At 41.8% G+C, this 21,888-nt stretch overlaps 1 protein-coding gene across 1 annotated transcript in view; it reads right to left on the reverse strand.

Annotated features, from left to right (window-relative positions):
• Positions 1–21,884, reverse strand: part of ak5 (adenylate kinase 5) — a 36,271-nt gene extending 14,387 nt beyond the window's left edge. The window contains exons 1-6 of the mRNA XM_017471830.3: positions 21,757–21,884; positions 19,762–19,948; positions 17,983–18,129; positions 17,671–17,843; positions 13,064–13,177; positions 7,278–7,469 (exon numbers count right to left, since the gene is read on the reverse strand). Coding sequence (XP_017327319.1) covers positions 7,278–7,469; positions 13,064–13,177; positions 17,671–17,843; positions 17,983–18,129; positions 19,762–19,948; positions 21,757–21,816 — 873 coding nt within the window. The 5' untranslated portion in view covers positions 21,817–21,884. The remainder of the gene's footprint in view (positions 1–7,277; positions 7,470–13,063; positions 13,178–17,670; positions 17,844–17,982; positions 18,130–19,761; positions 19,949–21,756) is intronic.
• Positions 21,885–21,888: the final 4 nt, after the last annotated feature.

Below are 21,888 nucleotides of genomic sequence, written 5' to 3' on the forward strand. Positions count from 1 at the left end.
GTGTGTGTGTCATTGTCAGATGAGACGAGCCTCGTCATCAGACATCTTCCTCTAACCGAGACCGAAAGCAAAGGCAGCGATATTTCACCGGGTTTAATGGAGTTGTTGACGTGGCGTGTTTTGAGCTGAACGTAAAACCTAAAGTAGCTTGGTAATGTCTCGCACATCACACCACAGACGCTGTCAAATTCTCGCCTCCGGATTATTGTTGATTCATTTTCTATACCAACAGCTCCACCAGCAGGGGGGGGTGGGGTTTAGTTTTCTATGGTCTGTTGTTCAAATAATACGTTTCAGCAAATTTACGTGCTAAATAATGAAAAACATCCGCAACACCACTGCTTTTATGTCCGTGTTCGTTGTTTTAAAGTTACTATTGGGATGAACTGAATAACAGTGTGTCTAAGATGCTATGCCGCCACGCCCGAACGTTTAATCGTATTATTGTAAAATGAGTTACACGACGTAACAAAAGTCAAACACTGGCCGCGACTTCACATTTTAACGCCGCGTTCGAGGGCTGTTGAAAAAACTGGGAACGTTTCTATTTGGAAATTGCGCTCGGACCGCTGACAAACTCGTGAGAAGATTTCACGATTTCGTGGGGGGGGGGGGGGGATTTTTTTGAGGTGAAAATTGATGAACTTGCCACATTTGATGCATTTCTAGAGGTACATTTTTCAGCTAGTTATTTCTGAAGAGACTTTGATTAAAATAATTGTTATTTTAATTAACGTGATATAAATGCGCTGGTTATACTGTAGTCATGTCGCAACGTAGACGACACCGGAGGTCGAATATGGGACACAAGAAACTTTGTGTATTTCAGTTTGAACATAAAGATGTATTACTATATCGATTGCCTTACAGATTTCATTTACATTTATTTATATTATTTAATATTTGTAGTTAAAACCTCCTTCCTTCTTTTCTCCACGTTGCGAATGAATCCTCTGACAGAACTGAGCAAAGTCGGGGATATTAACGTCATCTGGTACGGTTTTCCGATGAGCACCTGAACGCAGCATTGCAATATTGCTAACACGTTGGGTCTGGGGGTTTTTTTGTTTGTTTGTTTGTTTGTTTGTTTGTTTGTTTGTTTTGTTTTAAATCATGCAAAAGGTCACGTGCTGTAGACGATGCTTAACAAGGACGCCTCAGGTTACACACGAATGGCACCGAGATTTCAGCGCATGGAGGATTAGGCTTAATCCCTGAATTAGTCCCTGATATATGCAGAGCCTTAATTTGCAAATATATATATGTGTATGTATGTATAAAAAAAAATTTTTTCATTTCAATTTCCGCATGATTTAGTTAAAGCGTTTGAATCTGTTCGCTCCCAGCTCCAGCGTGTATGCGTACGCATTAATACCCGACACTCCTTCAGCCGCAGCAGTAATTAAGGATCATTATTGAGAGTATCGGTTATTATGAAGTGCTGAGTAATGCTGCTAAGGTCAAAATGACCACAGATGTTCAATTCAAGTTGCAAAAAGACCCTTACTGAAAATGTACATTTAAATGATGGATAAGGATTTGGTGTTGAACTTCTGACACCATTTATCATTTTAACAAAGACGTTTAACACTAGAACAGTGTGAATATAGCAGTGTTTTAAATACCGATGTGTGCGCGCGCGTGTGTGCGGCGGCCTGGGAGAACCCTTCACGTGGTGAGATGCTGACATCTACTCTGAATTTCTCTCATCTACAGTTTTCTAGCAAATTAAAAAAAAACCTGTCCCTCCCCCCCCCAAAAAAAAAAGTGAGACATTTTAATCAAATAAAGATTTCTTTCCAGTTCCATGTCCGAAAGACGCTGTATCTACCGATACGTATCTAACCTTAAAACTAAAAAAAAAGTGTACAAAATAATTAATATTCCGTAATATATTATTGAAACATACTGATTTAAAAGAGAAATCAGTTCTTTGTAACAATATACACAGCGTCTTTTTGTGTAATAATAAACTGAATTTTGATCTTTTTTTTTCGTTATTGAACATACAACACTCTATGTTTATACAGTGAATGTTTCCGTACAATGTTTATTTCACTTTCTTTCTTTTTTTGTGGAAGGAGTCTCCAGTGTCAGTATCTTTTGTTTTATTTATGTCAACAGAGACTGGTGAGGGAACTGTTTATAGCTGCTATAACATAACCGAGAACTTGTTTTGAGGAAATGTAACTATAAATAATTTTTTTTTTTTAAATGTACATGCTGGAAAATTGCTGTTATAGGAAATTGGTAATCATGATATCCAACATTATAGCACATCCATTTGTTTGTCCAGTTGTCCAGTGAATATAAAATGCTTATTTTCTTGTCCGACCTCCTTTTCAACAGAATTCTTAACATTTTAACTACTGTCTCGTGAACAAAAACTAAACCCGACATCCTGTGCGTGATGACTGCATTACAGATCGCTGCACGGCCTCGCACGATGTTCCGAAACGCCTTTTTAAATCATTTCCACGCATCCAATAGCTTCCAATTATCTCACAGCGGTGTACGAAAGCCTGAGCCTGCAGTCAAACAACACGTTCAGGACGCAGAGCGAATTCGATTTGCGCAGGCTCGTCGGAAATTAAAGGGTCCGGAACTGAGGTTTGGATTCGCCTTGGGGAAGGAAAACGTTGTCGGTGATCATCGGAGCCCCTTATTCATACGCATACTGCTCGTATTACTTGTCAATACGCGAACCAGAGGCACGGTTTACACCCTGAACGTGTCTATTTTTGGGATGTTCAGCGATAGTGTTACGTGATGTGACGTCCTGCTTTAACAATCCCCCCCTCCAAAAAAAAAAAAAAAACAACAACCCAGCTGTTAATTTTCTTCCTTCAAAGCTAACAAGGTTTATTACTGTTCATTATAAATCTCATATAGGCTAGTTAGCTAGCTGATGCTAACTACCCTAGCTCTTTTTCTGGGGGGGAGTACATGCCAGGTGTGAAATGGCTTTGTTTGCTTGCTTGCTTGTTGTGTCTGATTCTTAAGTTTGTTTAATCTTGCGGATATACTGCAGTTCTAATTATAGCAGATCTGTCTATTTCCAGCTCTCTCCAGTTTCTCCTACTTTTTTCGGTGTTGCCCGTTTTCTGGATACCTTTTATGGATTTGCCTTGGCTGGAGTGATCGGTCCTCCACTTTGGATAATAACCATGACCCTCGGATATGTCCTAATAAAGAGACTCCGTTACAGTGACCGAGTGGTGCCCGGGTTATTTATTTTTTTTTTATACTGAATTCCACTGACCAAGCTTCTGCCAAAGCAAAGACGGATTTAAAATCTGAAACATGGACTTGGTATTGGAGCAAAGGAAGACGTCACGACGTGTCTGCTACAGACAAATCATCTCAACACATAGGAGAACTAGTTACATAGAATGTCGGTTAGTTATGTTACTCGTCTTGAAAATTGGCAACGAAGTGCTTCCTCTATCCTTTTCACCACGGATCGGTTTGAAGAAACATCTCCCTGCCAACGTGCGTTTTTTTTCCCATCATGATGAGATCACACTCGCTTCCTGTTTAGTTTAAAGAATTCTGTAAGCAGGAGAAAACTCTGGCAGGTTGACGTGACATGCCGAGAACACGCAAGTGTCATTTTTCCTCATCAAGAGGCACTTGAAGTACTGCATATGACGCTGCGAGTTGAGGGGTTTGGGGGGTGGTTGGGGGGATGGTGCAGACCTTATCACTCATACACCAAGGCTGGGATTTGCTGGCATGGAATTTTCCTTTCATAAAAATCACACGTTTTTTTTTTCCATCAGAGCTGAATCATGGATTCTGATAGGTCAGAAGGTGGTGATTAATTTTCTATACCAGCAGCTCTGAAGGTAATACAGCGGTCAGTAAATGTAAAATAAGTGTGTAAACGTTGATGGGCGTCGATCATGCGAATGAACACCATGGGTGGAACATCGTAGTCGGATCAGCACGGCTGGAAGAGCTGGAGAAGTTCACATGCTTGGGTACTGTGATCTCGTAGAATGTGGACACGGAGGCGGACGTCAATAGCTGCCTATCGGAGGATGAACAATATCTGGTCCTCGCCATCCATCTCCCTGAAGATCAAGCTCCACCGACGGCAGCCCAAGCCAGTGAGACCCGGAAGGCACTGACAAGAAGCTCAACATCTTCCAGAAGAGGTGCCTTCGCCGAATCCTTAAGATCCGTTATCACAATCATATCACCAACGAAGTGGTGGCATGTACAAAACTCCACGTCATCGTCACGCACGGGAGACTCCGACTGGCTGGCCACGTCCTCCAAATCTAGAACCATTGGATCCCCAAGACCGCAATGGCATGGGTACCACCGGGCGCCAAATATCAACAAGGTGTAGAAGGACATTCATGGGGTGACGTTGAGACCGTGGCTTGAGACTGGAAACGTTGGAGAGAACTTCCTGCCTGATATGCTGCCTAGCATGAGAGGGTCTACACATCCAAGTCTGAGTAATCGTTGATGGAAAACTGTAACTTCTGCGTTTTCCGCCACAGGAAAGTCATCAATTCAAATCAACAATTTCTCGGTAACATGACAAGCTGCGTTTTTTTGTTTTGTTTTGTTCTATTTACTTAATAAAACACAGAGAGAATAGGTTCATCGGAGTTGCTATGTCTTTCCAATCGTGTACCAGATGAAAGTCTAGGAGTCCCATTTGCTTTTTAAGCGTGAACAGAGCTCCCCGCTTCCAGCATGCCACTAATGAGATCTTATTTTCAGTCCAGTGCATTTCCAGGGAATGTGAGGTGTGTGCTTTGTATACCTCAGTGGGGCGTTAGGGAAAGGTAAGGGGGTGAAATTACCCTGACCCTTTTCTCTGCCCTGTCAGAACTCCAGCATCATTTACATTAATAACTTTTTCCCTGAATTTCAAGTGAGCTGCTGTGCGCAAGCTCGGCGTGCTTGGTCTCCTAGCTACAGAATGAATTGATTTCCGAGAAGCAACATGCGATCACACTGTAGCATGTAACAGCATTTTCAGAAATGGCATGCGGAGTGGTCAAGGTCTTTTCAAACAAGTACCTGCTAAAAGCAACATCTTTGTGTATAAATATATATAGTATATGGCTGGTGAACCGCACCTTCGAGAAAAACGGCAAGATATTAAAGGATATATTACCGTAGTAAAGTAAATCCGATCCCAACTTTCATTAACGATATACTGTAGAGCGGGGGTGTCCAATCTCATCCGCTGAAAAGCAAAACCTTCAGTGCGCTGCTCTTACTCTTCAGTGGGGGATTGTTTTTCTTTTGTTTTGTTTTTTTTACATTCCGCTCTCATCACCGTGTTGTAGTCGTGCTGCACTGAAATGCGATCACTGTGGAATCACAGCTCTAAGCCGCGTTCAGGGGCGTGGCTGTAATCCGAGAAGGGAAGAAGGTCCAGAGTGAGTCACTTTCCCAGCCATATAAAGACACACCGTTTATAGTTTTGTATCGGATTCTTACCTTACGAGTCTCTTACTTTCAGTGAATGCTTTGCGTTTCGGTGTAGTATGTTTTCTGCATATCCGTTCCGAACCTTGAGCAATCCTGTACTGTATTTCATGTTTCTCACTGGTGAGATTCATCAAACCGCATGGGAAGAGAGAGGTTTTTTTTTTCTTTTCCCCGGGCCTTATAATGAATTTAAAAAAATTTACTAATGAAAATACTATATAGATGCGATCGAACAATTTAGAATACTTTCACTAGCATAATGCTTCTGCACTAGCATGATATTCCCATTTCAAGGATATCAAAGCTCCCAGGTTTGGTCCCCAGGAAATGTTTTGCTCAATTGTGGCATTAGTAGGTTAAAATAGCTCCCAGCTATTCACATTTCCATTTCATAGCTTGCATTAAGTGCAAAAACATAACTGGGTGCTACTGCTGTCCTTTTAGTGTTTTTGTACAGTGCTGGAAGGTTGATCAATAATAAAAAAAAAAAATAAAAAAAAAATTGGCTGACAGAATCAATCAATTGTATCAATCACAGTTCTGCGAAAGTGTCCATTTTCAGCTCACAAAACAACCCCGTGAACGTCTCGTTTACGCGCTTTGTCGCAGAAATTCACCTTGAATCTAATCTGAACCGAGCGCCTTGCAGTTCACCCTGCACCCAGTGCAGCCTTTTCATCAAAAAAAACTCCAACAAATTGACATTTGAAAAGGAGCGGACTCGGCTGGAAAGAGCCATACTTCGCATTACTCATACGCTCGGTACGGCAAACTGTGCAGATCTGACACGGCATGGACGCCGCCGCCTTGAAGTTCAGCCTTCTTTGGTTTCCATGGTTATACACCTGAGGGGTTTGAGGAAATGGAACAATTCCCCCTGTTCCTTGGGTTTAATTAATGCTAAAATGAGCTGCTTCCAGTTACAGGATGCCTGGGCTGGGACTTCGCACAAGAATGTTAATCTTCAGTGATTCGCATGAATCCTTATCCACATATGGCTTTGTTTCTTTATTCTTTAATTAATAACATACAGTATGTCTCTCTCTATAGCTTCTGGTCCCTTCAGAAAATTAGCATTTGAATGAAGCGAATTAGCTAGACATACGAGTTTATTTTGTTTCACTTCGCAAAAGCACTTGAAGTAAACTTTTTTTTTTCTTTCTTCTTCGTCTTTCCATTGTCTGATTCCCGCATAGCCAATGACTTTTCTTAATACACTATACGATGAGAAATGCGATCCTGTTGCTCACGCCGATGAGACCACACAAGGGGGGGGGAGGGGGAAGCCAGAACAAATGCTTCATTATTCGTGTCAGGCTTGACTGTAAATCGTTACGCTACACTGAACGAAGCCGGATGTTGGAAAGACGTTTCACTGGATGCACTTCGCTGCATGGGAGTAACGTCAGGCCTACGGAACGCTGATGAAATTTCAGCCGGAGCATCGCGGACGGGAAAAGAAGAAACGAGCTCTTCCAATGCGAATTCGCTCCAAAAGCACACTCAAGATGCATCACATCTTAATAATGTTTATAAACGTGCAACGGTATGCACTCATCAGGTTAACGTCAGATAATTATAGCCTTTACGCTGAAGTCTATAACTACCTAAGCACAGTCTCTGTATGATCAATCATTTTGCGAAATGTTCAATCGTCAAGCCGATTCATGTTGTAAAATTAGCAATACGTGGTACTAAGATAACAGATCACGGACGCACATTGCTAAGCGATGAGCACTATGAAGAACGAGTTTATGATGAAAGTCTTCTACAAAATGGCTGGGGACTTTTTCAAACCCAAACTTTTGTCTCCTTACCGTCACGATGAGGCCTTTCTCCTGGAAGTACTTAACCAGTGGCACAGCATTCTGTTTGAAGTTGGCGAGGCGTCGCTCGGTGGCTTTGGGGTTATCGTCGGGTCGTCCCTGCTGCTCCGCTCTCTTCTCCAAACGCTCCTTTAAACGCTGGTTAGAGCACGCCAGGAAAACCACCAGGTCTGGAGTACAAATCTGAACGACAAGTGAAATACCGTGTTTAAGATAGATGCATAATATAATATATAGTTTTATTTTTAGAATCTCTCTCTGTCTTATCCAGGGATGTGTCATTGAACCAGTACAAATCTCTTAGGCAAATTGTATTGCAATCGCATTGAAAAGTCCGTCACAGAGTTATGGGGAAAAAGTATCACCAACTTTGGCATGTCACTTTCGTTAAAAGGTTTAAGGTACACACCCAAAAATTGGTGGAAAGATTTTTTAGACCACGCAGAAACACTACACCAAATTTCATTCAAAGCATGCAAGCGCTTCTATGGGCTCCGTTATGTAAACAATCTAGAGACGTCTCGGTGCTTCCAAGGCTATGCGTTGAAAAGAACGGACCCCTGTCAAAACTGAAGTGTTACCCATGTGTGGTATAATGAACCATTAAGTAAGGAACACAACACTTGTGGGCATGTTATAGGAAAATAATCAACGACGTTAAACAGAGTTACTTTAACCATTCCAAAGTAGACACTTTTTTCGATTGACAGCACATTTTCCTCCAGCAATTCGCCAACAATTATACAGTTTTATTCCTTAAAGAACGACACATTATACTTGTTATCCTTTTCTAGTTACACGTAATGTTGTGAAACAAGTTAGTTCCTGTTACCATTTATAGTAGCCACGGTATATGCGGTCATGTTATGACATCGATTGTTAACGATGGTCAAATCTCCCTGGAATCAAACGGGTTCTAGATTTTCTAAGAACTATTGTTACCAGTCACAACGTATTAAATGAAGATTACAGGCACGTTCCTGGAATCGTTCCCTTGTTTGGGGCTGAACAAATGAAAGGTGGAAGAATTTAATGAACCGTTCAATGACGCATTTATTATGCTGTCATGATCTACGTTTTAACGTTTGCGTCAAATACTCGTGCTTGTATCTAGTTATCTGGGTAAGGGTTCGTTCATCTTGAAACAACCAGTCATAACTCTGAAGGCATATGATGTGAAGTGTGTGTAGCGGGGTGGGGGGGATGCCATAGGGACCTTTTGTTGGACTTTACGCAATAAGCTGTCTCACTCTCTGATGATTGGCTTTGTCTTCCCGTCAGCCCCGGAGGGAAACGTTAAACATTCTCAAATCAAACATTGACACAGCCATTCTGAATTACGGTTACTCGGTCGCATCTGAGGGAATATCAAACACTCATTAGTCTGGTTGTGAAAATGTAGCGCAAGGCTTTGGAAATGATTTCCTGGAGAGAAAAATAAGGGAGAGGGAGAGTGACGCTGAGGTCAGATATAAAACGGAAATATGGAATGACGTTACAAAGGGCACTTTAGCCAGTGGTCCTACACTGATAGCACACATACGGACGTAATGCCTGGGGCTGATGCACACTTCCACTCCCCTCCATCCCACTTTTCACGGAAATTTCCCCCAGGGAATTCCATTTCTGTCCCTGTCCCCACTGGCTTTCATCTGTTCATTTTGATGCCACCTTTTTATGGTCCACATGAGCTACTCGTTTTCAAACACTCAGACTCTTTCTTGCTTTGTATAAATAAAAAGAATACAAATTTTGAGAAGGAAAGATGTACATGTTGGGCAGATGATAACGCATTTTCAGTGCTTCACAGGTACCGCTCTTTATCTGTGGTTGCTATGGTGACGGGAACAACATCTTTAACATCTAATCAGTGCTCTTCTACCAACTGAACATTCGAGAAGTTATTCTTATCACCAGTGCAACCATGGCAGAGGAAACTTGAAAATAATGAATATTTTTCCGATCAAACATCTGAGAAGTTCTCATCACCATAGCGACGACAGCAAACTTGAGAAGCGTCCGAGATGAGTTACGTTCTTGTTCACGAGCCAGTCAATTGGACAACCTAGATTTGTGGAAAATGAAGAGGAATATCCAGAAAACCAGATTTGTCAGGATATCAGTTGGGGAAAATGGTGACGCATCGTCAGTCGTCTATGATCCAGCAAAATTAACCTTGGATAGTATTTCTCTTCAGTTATTTGTCCAGTCCCTCTACTCTTACACCATCTTTCTAATAGTACACCATTCAGACACTCAGGAAGTCATTCCCATCACCATAGCAACCAAACTTTCTGGATATTTTTCTCTGTTTTGTACAATCTGGCATCTCAACTGTCCAGTCATTGGACCCCTGGAGTGCAGGGCTGTTTCCTCAGAGCACTTAGAGGATTTAGGGACCTTGTTTTCGGTGGTAGGACAGAACAGTGGGACAGGTAGCACTCCGAATACAGGATTATTCCTGTCAAACTCGACTACTCCTTGGATAGAGAATCTTCCCAATGACCTGCATCTTCAATTCCTCGCTTTCCTTGTCTTTGTTCCACTGTCCTCCTTTGAGACATGATCCCAGGGGGGAAAAAATGCCTCACTTTCACTCATTTTCTCAAATATTCCACTCTTCTTTTATTTATTATTTCACAAAACATCAGAACTTCCACATTTCCCTCTCAAGGGTGCCAGTGGAAAGAAAACATTCTTGTCTCTTATCATCATCTCCATCCATGTTCCCCTCCCTGACATCTTTCTCCATCTTCTGCCCTATTTTTTTTTTTATTTCCGCTGCAAAAAATCTGCCATCCATCACTCTGTATATCTCTCCTCCTCACTACCTTTCAGTCTCTCTCTCTGAATCAAATCTACATGAGCTGTAGACTCGAGCTCTCCATGAATCAACAGCCTGCTGCAATGGAATATAAAGAAATAACTCATTTCTGTACAATTTCATTATTTTGCTGTTATTTCTCGGAGGCTTTTTCATCATGACGCACAACATGTGGCTCGTCTTCTTCGCAGCGCTAACAAACAAACAAAAAAAAATGAATAATTCAGCCGGTTCTGCTGGTGAAAGGCAAGCTGACTCCACATCATCACGTCTATATTTTCTGCCACGCTTTGACGCGTTAAAACATCAGTCTGTTTGCCGCCCGCTGACATTTTCCACTAATATTTGGTTGACATTTGGACGGCGTGCGAGGCTGAATCTGTCATCGGCGCGTCTAAAGCTGGGGTTCGCTTCCATCTCCGCCTCTAATCCGTTCCCTGCTCCGACTCCTCCGCGCTCCCTTGAAGTCTTTCTTCATTAATGTAATTTGCTACATGTTATTAGCTCAGGATATTACAGAGGGCCTCAGTCAGAACAGGACACATCCCAATATCCACACTCACCCTTGTGATCTCCAAGCACAATGATCTATGAGGTTTGAGGCACTTGCGTGTCTTCTATTCCAAGTCTCCAGCAGCTCGTTTTCTCGATTGGTTTTTAATTATGTATGTCCGTTGTAAACCATGTTTGTTGAGCTCAAAACCAATAAGATGCTCTAAGACTCTTTGAACTTTTTTTTAATACAGCATTATGCTTTAGTAAGGCTTTAGTACTCTGTCGATTTTCAGCTTGAACTTTGTACAGCGCAGCTTTGTTCTATTACCGTAAGTTGCGTAGACGAGCTACAAGCTTGTATGTACTTGAGGTTCTTCGTATACACAGCCATTAGGGGTATAAACCTCAAGCTTCCACGATATATGATATGAGTTCGATTCATAACAGTTAATCTGTCGAGAAAGACTATTTTAAAAGCATCAAAGTTTACGATACAGTTCTGATCCTTCGAGGTGATTCATATGGCGATGTTTTCGATATTTGACGAGACCAGTGCATCTGATACGATACGATTTCGATTCATGAGGCGATAATTCGACGCAAATGGCCGGATCGTTACACCCCAAAATACTGTAGCTATAGACGTCAGACATCAGAATGTTGCACTCTATAAGTATCGGATAATTGTGCCATTCACAGCTGCCTGGACGCTGTATGGGGTGCCATTTCTTTTGGGAGCATGCGCTTTTCTACTGTCAGTCTTGCGTCTGGTGTCTTCCGATTTATTTCCACAGACACAATGAGCCTGATGTTAACTCGGAGATTAAAAACAAAACAAAAAAAATCCCTTCTCTCTCATTTCGCTCCATCTGACTTCTGGGATTTGATTAATTCCCCTAATTTTTTTTTTTGTGTGGCTAATTTCTCGCAGCATGTGTGTGCAGAGACAGATGGCTGGAATTAGTCTAATGGGCAATGCTTAATCCTTTCAGAAGTAAGATAAACAGTTTTTATCTCCTTGTGTATGCCTTTTGATGCTGGGATGACGAGTACAGCTCAGCCACAGGGAATGTCTGGAGGCGGGATCAGTCACGTGTTCGTCCAAATCTAAGACAGGAAACGGGCCATCAAGTGAAGATCGTTCTGGAAAGTGACGTGAGGAATCATGGGTAGACACTGATTGAGGGCCTGGCTTGTCGAATCTTTTCCTTACGACTCCTTTGGCACGTCTTCGCTCATAAGTCCTCACAGAGATCGAGGCTGGTTCTGGAGATGAACAAGAGGAGGAGGAGGAAGCGCACGGGAGATGTTGTGCCTCATTCTGCACAGCCAGTCGAAACAGCCGGAGCAAACTAATTACCAGCACGGCACAGGTGTGCCCGGTCGTCGGAGATACGTCGTCTACTTTTATTGGTATACCGAGAACCTTGTACCATGTCGAAGGAACGTCTTCTAGACCACGATCAGGATTTCTATGACTTCAGATGAGAAGACGTCATGGACGATCGGCAATGTTCCTAAGGGTGCGAATGACGTCGCTGACATTTAGTGCGAGAAAGGAGGAGGGACAGGTTTGGAAAGGAACGGAGAAGCTAGCGAGAACATGCGAAGACGCACATCTACGTAACCTCCTGAGTGACGTAGCTGTCAGATCCAAAGAAAGCAAGTACCGAAACAATGAGCCTCGCAAAAGACGGATCCCTAATGAGTGCCAACCGAGGCTTAGTTTAGCAGTTAGTATTTTCCCCACACATAAACATCCCTTCATAGCAGCGCTAATGGCAATCTCGACAACCAAGAGAGCAAGACTTTCCACAAAGCTCGCCCATTAAAGCACTTTTTAAAAGATAGCGGCCCTCGCTTTCCAACTCCGTAATCGACTTCAGTCAGTTCGGCTCTCGGCCGTCAGAGAATCCATTAGCTGCTCCGATACTGACATGTGTTCTGCTCACAGCACTCTCCCTGCTCAAATCGGACGAAATTAGCACGGCGCTCTCTATTAGCACTTCACAAAGAAGCGGCTGAGCACAAAAAAAAGCAGCCGAGACACGGCGCCCCAAAATTCCCCGCACATGGTCTTTCTTTTTTTTTTTTTTTGGCAATCATTAGCAAAATGTTGCCTTTGCTGTACCTTGCAATCGACAGGAAACGACTTGCTTCATGGATGTTCCGCAGCATTAAAAGTAACTACAATATAAATGTATTTTAAAAAAAAAGGATGACTGCATTCTTTAATTTAAAATAAAAAATGTCATTGGCCAATTGTTGCGGTATAAAAGGAATAAAACTCTTCCGTATGTGCTTATAGGAAACCATTTTGGGGTGGAAACGGTAAACTTGATTATTTTCCTATAACCACACAGGCTTCAGACACGGAGAGTTTCACGTCTTACTTAGCCAACGCTTTTACTCCCAAGATAACCACCAAACTGTACGTTGTTTTCAAGTCAAGACCCACCTGATCTTCAAAAGAAAGCGCCTGCGCCACATCCCGAGGGAAGCCGTCGATGACTATTCCGCTGGCGTCTGGTAGCTTCATGATTTTCTGCTTGATCTCGGTGATGGTCGTCTCCTGTTAGGGAACAACGATGATAAGATTACGCCATAGATCTTACACGCCTACAGTATTTACCCCGGATACACTCGCTTCGTCAGCTTGTTCAGTTTCGTACGTACAAACGTCGACGTAGTTCAGTGAATTATACTACACTACATGTCTAAATCGTTAAATACGTTCTAAATGATGTAGTTTTCAATAAACAACTATACGGAGGGGGGGGGTCTGTTTAAAGTGAAACTACACTTTCATCGTCGAGTTGAAAAAAATCCCTCAATCTTGGCATTTGAGGACCGTGTAAGATAAATACACTCACCAGCCACTTTAATATGAACAACTGTTGTATCCAGCGGCAGCGGTGCACTGTACAGTATAAAATCATGCTGATGAGGCGGCTGTGGCTCAGGTTTAGATGTAGAGTAGGGGTCCATTAATTGTAGGGTTGGCAGGTCGATTCCCGCCCACGTGACTCCACATGCTGAAGTGTCCTTGGGCAAGACACTGAACCCCAAGTTGGTCCCGATGGCAAGTTAGCGCCTTGCATGGATGGCAGCTGTGCTACCATTGGTGTGCGAGTGTGTGTGTGTGAATGGGTGAACCAGAACCAGTGTAAAGCGCTGAGGTTTAAAAAAAAAACAAAAAAAAAAACACTATACAAGTAGAGACCATTTACCATTTGATGCAGAGAATTTGACCGTGGTATGGTTGTTCATGCCAGAAGGCCTGGCTTGAGTAGTTCAGACTTCTAACTAGCGGAAGTTCAACAAATAGAGGTCGAGGTTGAAGCTACCACGAACTCAAATACCGACTCTTGACAACCGTGCTGAGCAGAAAAGCATCTCAAAATACATTAAACGCAAACCGTCAAACCCTGAGGCTACAGTGGGCACAGCTCCACCAAAATCAGAGACTGAAGAAAAAATATTAGTTTTTCAAAACCTACCCCCAGTCCAATCAATCCCACCAATATACACTTTGGCAAGTGGGATACCTTCATAATGTCAAGGTTTTACTTGTTTTACATTTTAGGTTTTCACTTGTTAGCTACATGAAGTAAAATGAAAGGAATCTACGGTGCATATATAATCTACAGTCCCTAGACAGTGTTCGTAGAAATATTCAGATCCAAATATTCAGATCCACCTCCAGCACTGACCTTATTAATCCTGCACAGCATTTCATTTTTGAGAACGTTCCCCTTATGGGGTTGTTTTCTTTCTTTTTTCAGTCCACATTAGCAGTAAGATGTCACAGTCATGAAGGCTTTTAAATTACTTCAAAAACACACATTAAAAAGCAAAAAAACAACTCTTGTGCCTTCAGGGCTGAAAACATCTTCTTTTTTTCTGCAGATGAGAAAGGCATGATTGGAATTTTTTAAGGGCAGCGGGAAAAACTCCCAAGCACTTCCTGCGCTTTCACTCCCTGCAGACGAAAATGCCAGATAAATGCCACCGAACCCATGACACAATGAATATATCTAACCACGTTAAGATATTATGTTTCCCGGTGAACTGCAAGCGGAGCACAGTGTAACGATCAAGCGCTAAAAATATCCCTGACCTCCGTTGTTTTTGTGGACGTTCCACATCGTTAAATAAAAGTATACTTCTGTGAAAGGATAAATAGTAGGAAGCGCCGGTCACGTCCGTGTGTTACTATTTAACAAGGTACGTTTTTTTTTTTTTTGTTATTGTTGTTGTAGTCTTCTTTGGTTTGATCGATGTGCTTACAGTGTCACTCATGTTTGCTAACAGTGCTAGCTATAGTGCTAAGCTATAAGGCTAACAGTAGTGTTCCTTCCCATAACCTTGCAGCAGAAAAGCGTTGGTTTTATTCTCCTCTTCGTGGCAAGTTTCAGGACTTGCTGCTTGCTGCGTACGTGAGAGGAAATATACCGTACACCCACACCAGTCCGTTCCGGTTGCTCAAACTCATGCAAATTAGCCACTTTATTTATTTTTTTCAAGCCTATGCCCTAACGTTGACTTTTACAAATCTGTCCATCTCTGAAATGATGCAAATGACATAAACGGCACGAAAGGGGCAGCAGCGCCCATTTGAATTTACGAATTTTGCTAAACACGCCTTCTATACTTCAAATGAAAAAAACCTCCTGACCAATCACAACGCAAGATGAGGGGCAACCAGGAGAAACAAAAAACAAACCAAAAACAAGTCTTGTTAGTGAGCGAGTATGAGGACATTTACGCCATTCAAAAATATTTAATCTTCAATATTCGTCATATGGCTGCAAAGAACCTCCTCGTTGAATTCAATGAATCTTTCTTTCATGTTTAAAAAAAAAAAAAAAAAAAAAAAGTATTACTCCATAATGATAAATCTCATCCAGAGAGCACGCTTACTTTTACATCATATTAACGTGCACGCCAGATGTTCCGGTAATCCGCTACCAATTTTTACCTTAATCTGCATCCTAATCTGATGCTTTATCACAGGCTCGGCCTTTAGATCTAATAGATCTAATGCTGCTTGGGATTAGTGACTCATGATGTACCGTTTCATCCTCTCTGGACTAATCTTTGTAGACTGACTCTCTCTCTCTCTCTCTCTCTCTCTCTCACTCTCTCTGCTCTCTTCAAAAAGGTATCAAAAGCCTGGAACATTTACGGTTTCCTGGTTTAACTCGTAGGCCTCGTACCACTCGTGCAAAAAAACAAACAAACACATTTCCGTTCAAATGACCGCGCAGGAAAGGGTGTGGGAGCACACGACCTTATGTTTCGGCCAGGAATTTAAGACGTGTTGTCATTAGCGGTGGTACACGGACGAGGAATTCGAGCTACGCCACATACTCTAGGCACACGTGTATTCTGGGCTTTGGAGAGAAGATGATGAGCATTTGGATCTGAGAGGATTTCACACAGAAAATCTGTGGTGATCCATGCTTCTAAAAATGAGTCACTACTGACAGCGCCACGTGATATAAAAAAAAAACACCAGGATTTTCTTTTATTTATTTATTTAAAAATGCGGACCATAATGGGACTGAATTTCTGGCTTTGCTGCAGAACGTGAAGGTAACCTGAGGTGAAAGACGGATAAATTGACTCACTTTTTTTTACGTCCGATTAGGATAAATGGTACTTCATCAAAGTCAATTAAACAGACTGCGATCCTTATGTTCCCTAAACTGCTGACTCGATGTAAACTGGAGGAATAAAAAAAAAAACTTTGTCGGCTACCCAGCTAACGTTTAGGAACACGTGCTCCAGAAATATAAACATCCCACTATAAAATATAAAACAGCTAGCTAGTTAGCTAGCATCGCTACCAGCCTGCGGTTCTGCTTCCTCAAGATGTACTATATACATATATAACGGAATGTATTAGAGCAGTCGATTTATCAGTATAAAAGGTCTAATTAATGAAGCACAGACTCAGTAACATGGATGCAGTCAGAGTGCTATTAGGGCCTCAAAATGACGGCCGTTATACAGTGTGAGAGGATATGAAACACAGATTATGTTATGTAATTTCCCTGAATCAACACCAAAAAACACCAGAATATTCATCTATTATCTATTATAGGTTTTACATTAAAAACCGAAGAGGAGTTTGTTTCTAAGCTGGATAATGAACTAAAGTAGCACCAGGTCAGTTCTAACCAGTTCAAACCGGTTTGGGCCAGCTCACTCTAGTCTAAACAGTAGTACCTAAAGTGAACACTGAGCTAATGCCTGAGGCTATGAGTTTATCTAGCTACCACAGTTCAGTAAAGATTTCTGCACAATGTAAAAGCTTAGCAACAGTGGAAACAAGACAAAACTATCAGCAATAGCAACATCTCTCAGATGTGCTGGTAAATTACTGAAAAAAATATTCTGTGGCTAAAATTACAGTGTGACTAGCGCTGTGACTAACTCCCTGTTCAACTCGTATCCAGGGAACTCAAATTTGTATCAGAACATATTTAACTTCTGTAGGGAATACAAGACACGAATATTTCATTCACAACACTGTTTGCAAAGCCTAGCCATTGAAAAACAGGCTAGGAAAGCAGCCATTTTTTGTCCTCTTAAGTTTCCATGTAACTAAATATCTAGTCAGGTCTTGTTTGTGCCTAACAATGCTAACCTGCTAGCTTTACCTTAACCACACCACTTTAAGCTTAGCAATTTCAATCAAAACAAAGCAGCCACAATCATCCAAATAGTTCAATATTTGATTCTTCAAGGCATCTTGTTTGAGGACGTAAGAAAAATACAAAAAAAACGTATTTACACAATTAGCAAAGTAACATCCACTTTATTCCCTGGTTCACCTCTAATTAGCACGTTTCCTCATGATTACCCATGGCATCTTCTCCATTTGCTAATCAAGCAACACTATTCCTTTTTAGTTAACATTTGTTTCTCATGGTTAGCCTGAAAATGTGCTACATTCAGTAATTGAGGAATGTTATGCCGTTAATTAGCACATTCCTCCTGCTTAGGCTAAGCAGGCTTTGCTAATAAACGGATAAACAGGTTTATTTGCTCCATTACCTGAGGCGCCAATTCGCCATTAGTAATGATCCGGGCGATCAGACTCCACTTCCTGTTGCTGGTTGCATTGTGGATCATCTTCTTTCGGAGCAATTCACCCACGGAGACGTACTCGAAGCCGTAGCGCTCTGCGATCTTCAGGCTCTGCGTGCCTTTACCGCTGCCCGGGCCACCTGAAAGTGTCATTAACAGACATTATATTTTTGGTTTAAAAAAAAAAAAAGTGTGGAAAACACAATTCTGATGTTTCTGTAAAGAATTAATCAGCTTTAATAAAACTGCTGTACTTCCTAGATTTGAATTTTCACTCACCGATGATGAGGATGACCTTGGGCCGCGGTCTGGAGGGGTCAAACACTTCATACTCTTCGATCAGCTCTGCTGTTTCAGACAAGTCCGAGTCGCTCTCGATGGAGAACTGGTGGATGGGAGGCAGACGCTCGTACCTGTCGGGCAGCACTGAGAGAAGAAACATACAGTACATGCAGTTGCATGATGTACACGTAGGTCCGATACCAAAAACGTTTTCGTTTGAATGGAATTAACACAATCTTCCCTTACGATGTTAATATTACTAACATGTAAGTGAAACGTATAGCTACCAGTTTAGCGTCACGCAACTTGCATGTATAAATTGTCACACGTTCACCCTGGTTGTCTTAGTAACACTATAAACCTTCATAAAGCAACAGAATCAGACAGATTTTGTGGCTTTAAAATTTGAGCCACACCTCCTTACCGAGGCTTGGAGTGACACCAAGCTACCGGTTTATTCCGTGATCTACCATTATCTCTTTAATAAAATCATTTAGTATATGATGCCACTGCTTTTGGTCAATAAGAAGACACTTGAATTGACTTGTATTAGTGAATTATGTCCTCAAAACAGATCGTGATGGCCGGTTTTTCGAAGGGAAACTTCACCCTGGTTTCGTTAGGGCCGACATCAAAAACCAGTACTAAAAGTAACCCAACAAAAAGCCAGCGACCGTTGCAACATGAAGCTCACAAAACAATTAGCTCATTGTCTAACATCTCAAATTGAGATGGTTTATTGCTGTGCAAAGCAAACTCGGCAGGGAAAAACACTTGCTGATCATTTTCTTATCTGCACGGCCTACGGCAAAGTGTATTTATAGGCACAAAGACACACACACACACACAAGCCTCACACAAGTATCGTGTGTTTGTGTTTGTGGTAACCCAAGTGGACTGTATTTCCTACCGCATATCTAGTGTTTCAGGAATCCACCCGGAAAATCACCAATAATTCATTTTAGTAGTTGAACTACTGTATAAGGCCAACGCTGCTGAAAACAAAAGGAAAAATATAGCACATTCTGTTCCATTAACACACACGCAAGGGGTGACATTGTTCAAGAAAATCTATGTAAAATACCAACAAGTGAGTCCATCCAGCCATCCATCCCGCTTATCCTACACAGGGTCGCCTGGAGCCTACGGACAATTTGGAAATGCCAAACCCCCAAATCACGGGGAAAACATGCAAACTCCGTGCACACAGGTCAGAGGCAGAATTCGAACTCCAACCCCAGAGGTGCAATTCAAAGTGCTAATCCCTAAGCCACTGTATTCCCCTGCAAGTGAGTCTGTGCTTTCAAAATGTTATTTTGACCTAAAACTATATCATCCACTATCTAGTACAACTCCATGTATGAACTTTTGGAATCAAAATTTAAATAGTCATTCGGTTGTCCAAAATGGCTGCCTTTGCAATTTTGGGTGAGATAGACTTCTATAAGTCTCACAGCACTGGTCCAAATCTAAATTGTAAATTGGGGCAGTAGTTGCTGAATGGTGAAAGCTCCTGGCTGCTGATAAGAAGGTTGAAAGTTAAACCCCCAGCTCAAGTTTGGTCCCTTGAGAAGACTCTTAACACTCTTTGCTCTGCTGCTTTCCGGTGCTTTTGTAGCTGTACTCTCATTACTCCCATACTAAATCCTCCAGGGTATTACTGCGAACTACAAATGATTGATTGTTCAAGAACAGGTTGCCTATTGTTAAGTGCTGACTCACATTCTACGTCATTTTGACGCCAAAAGTCAAAGTCTCACTTCATGTTTTCCTTACCGTTGCGGAAGAAAGACCGTCGCGATTGGCCTCCGTTGAGCGGTGGCAGGGACTTCTTCTCCTGTCCTACAAAAGTATCCCACCTCACTTTTTCAGTCCCACCGAGCTCGCGCACCTTCTTCAGGCATGACTCCATGTAGTCGATGGGATCGTCTGGCCGGTAGTACATCAGTCCCGTCAGCAAACTCTGGAGAATCAAGAACACAGTTTAACTTGGTAAAGATATTTGCAACAAAAACAACAACAAAAAAAGGGTTATCCAGAGAGAGATGTCCAGCTGTGGTTTCTTTAGACCCTGAGGAGCTTGGAGAGGTCCACAACTCAAGAACAAGGGAAATATTTGGTTGGACATGATAAATGTTGTGGAAGAAGTTCTAGAGACTCCTCCTGCTTGTTCTATAATAAGAATCCTCCAAGCAGGAGGACTGTCTAGAACTCTTTAGACCAGAGGAACTTGTAGAGCCTCAAGAACAAGGGAAATATTTGATTGGACATGATGGTAAATGTTGTGGAAGGCATTCTAGAGACTCCTCCTGTATGATCTATAGTAAGAATCCTCCAAGCAGGAGTGTCCAGAACATTTTAGACCATGAGGAGCTTGTAGATTCTCAAGAACAAGGGAAATATTTGGTTGGACATGATGGTAAGTGTTGTGGAAGGTGTTCCAGAGACTTGTCAAGCTTGGATTGTTCGAGGATTGGTATCATTGATCAAATTACCCCAAAGTTTTGTAGGCATATTAGAACAGGGATATGTACAAACTGTGCTGGACTCAGAGGGGTTCCACTGATCTAGAACAACAACCCAAAGAAGAGAAAAGAACCCTATTGACTTTCGCAATAGTTTTCATTTCATCTCAAAGCCAAAACATTCACTGACAACCTCTTGACTTTGTGTACAAGCGTACAAACATTAAACCTTTGACCCTTACCAACACATTTTCTAATCTGTTTATCATCAGGATTAGATTACGTGGCGCGTCCGCCTTACAAGTCCCTGGCAATGAGCCGTTACTATAGAAACGATAACGTATTACTGTATAATGAGCGCATTAATATAAACCTGTCATTTGAATTCCAGCCAGAGCTACCGTCAGAGATGCTGTTATAGAAAACTAATCAACACCACCTGACCAATCAGATTCGAGAATCCAATAACATTGCGATATACATGGCACTCGTACACTACCGGGTCTTCTGTTCTCCCGATCGACTTGGAAAGGGAACTTTTCAAATATTGTCGAAACAGTACACAACCAAGTACCAAATACCACCACGGACGCTTCGGATCTTACGAGGCACGTTTTCCCACTTTTTCCAAAGGCGTGCTGCTTTTGTGTTTAGGAAAAGATCCTGAACATATTTCAGCTCTTTTCCCAAATCACATCCCAACCGAAGCCAACACCAACAACGCCAAGTTTCCCTGCTTTCTTTTCCGGATCCAAGTCCTGGTATGTCAGAAGCTGCGTAAACGTATTAGGTCACGTTCATCCTGACCTACATAGTACTACATAGTCCAACACCATGGTCCTATGGACCATGTTATCCTACTTTTCCAGGAAGAGTGTCCCTTTTGTGTGAAAAGATCCTGAACATGTTTAGAGCTTCAAGCTGCAAGGGACTTTTTAGCCGAACTATTAAAAGTTAAGAGCTTGATCATGATGATGATGATGAGGATGAAGATGGTATGACTCAAGACGATGTGAGCATTCCAGCACATCACATCACATTCATATCTAACTGTGCATTGTGAAAGGACTGGAATGGAACAGGACTGAATCACCTGTTGATTAAATAACAGCAACAGCAATCATGTCCATAGCTAAAAAGAATAATAATAAATAAAATAAAATAATAATCATAATCATAATAATACTACTAATAATAATAACCCATTTACAGGAACCCTTCAGCACTGCAATTTCTTTTTCAGAAATGTTGCCAGATCAGCCAGTTGCATGAAGAGCTTGGATATTTTGGTGTGAAACAGTCTCACCTCCATCAGCTGGGGTATTTCTCTCCTGGAGAGATACTCCTTGGCATCGTTCACGTTCATGTCTCGTGCTGGGGCGCGCGCTGGAATCAAATGCAAAAAAATAAATAAATAAAATAATAACAAAACAAAAAA

The sequence above is a fragment of the Ictalurus punctatus genome, chromosome 7, assembly GCF_001660625.3.
Source record: "Ictalurus punctatus breed USDA103 chromosome 7, Coco_2.0, whole genome shotgun sequence".
Lineage (NCBI taxonomy): Eukaryota > Metazoa > Chordata > Actinopteri > Siluriformes > Ictaluridae > Ictalurus > Ictalurus punctatus.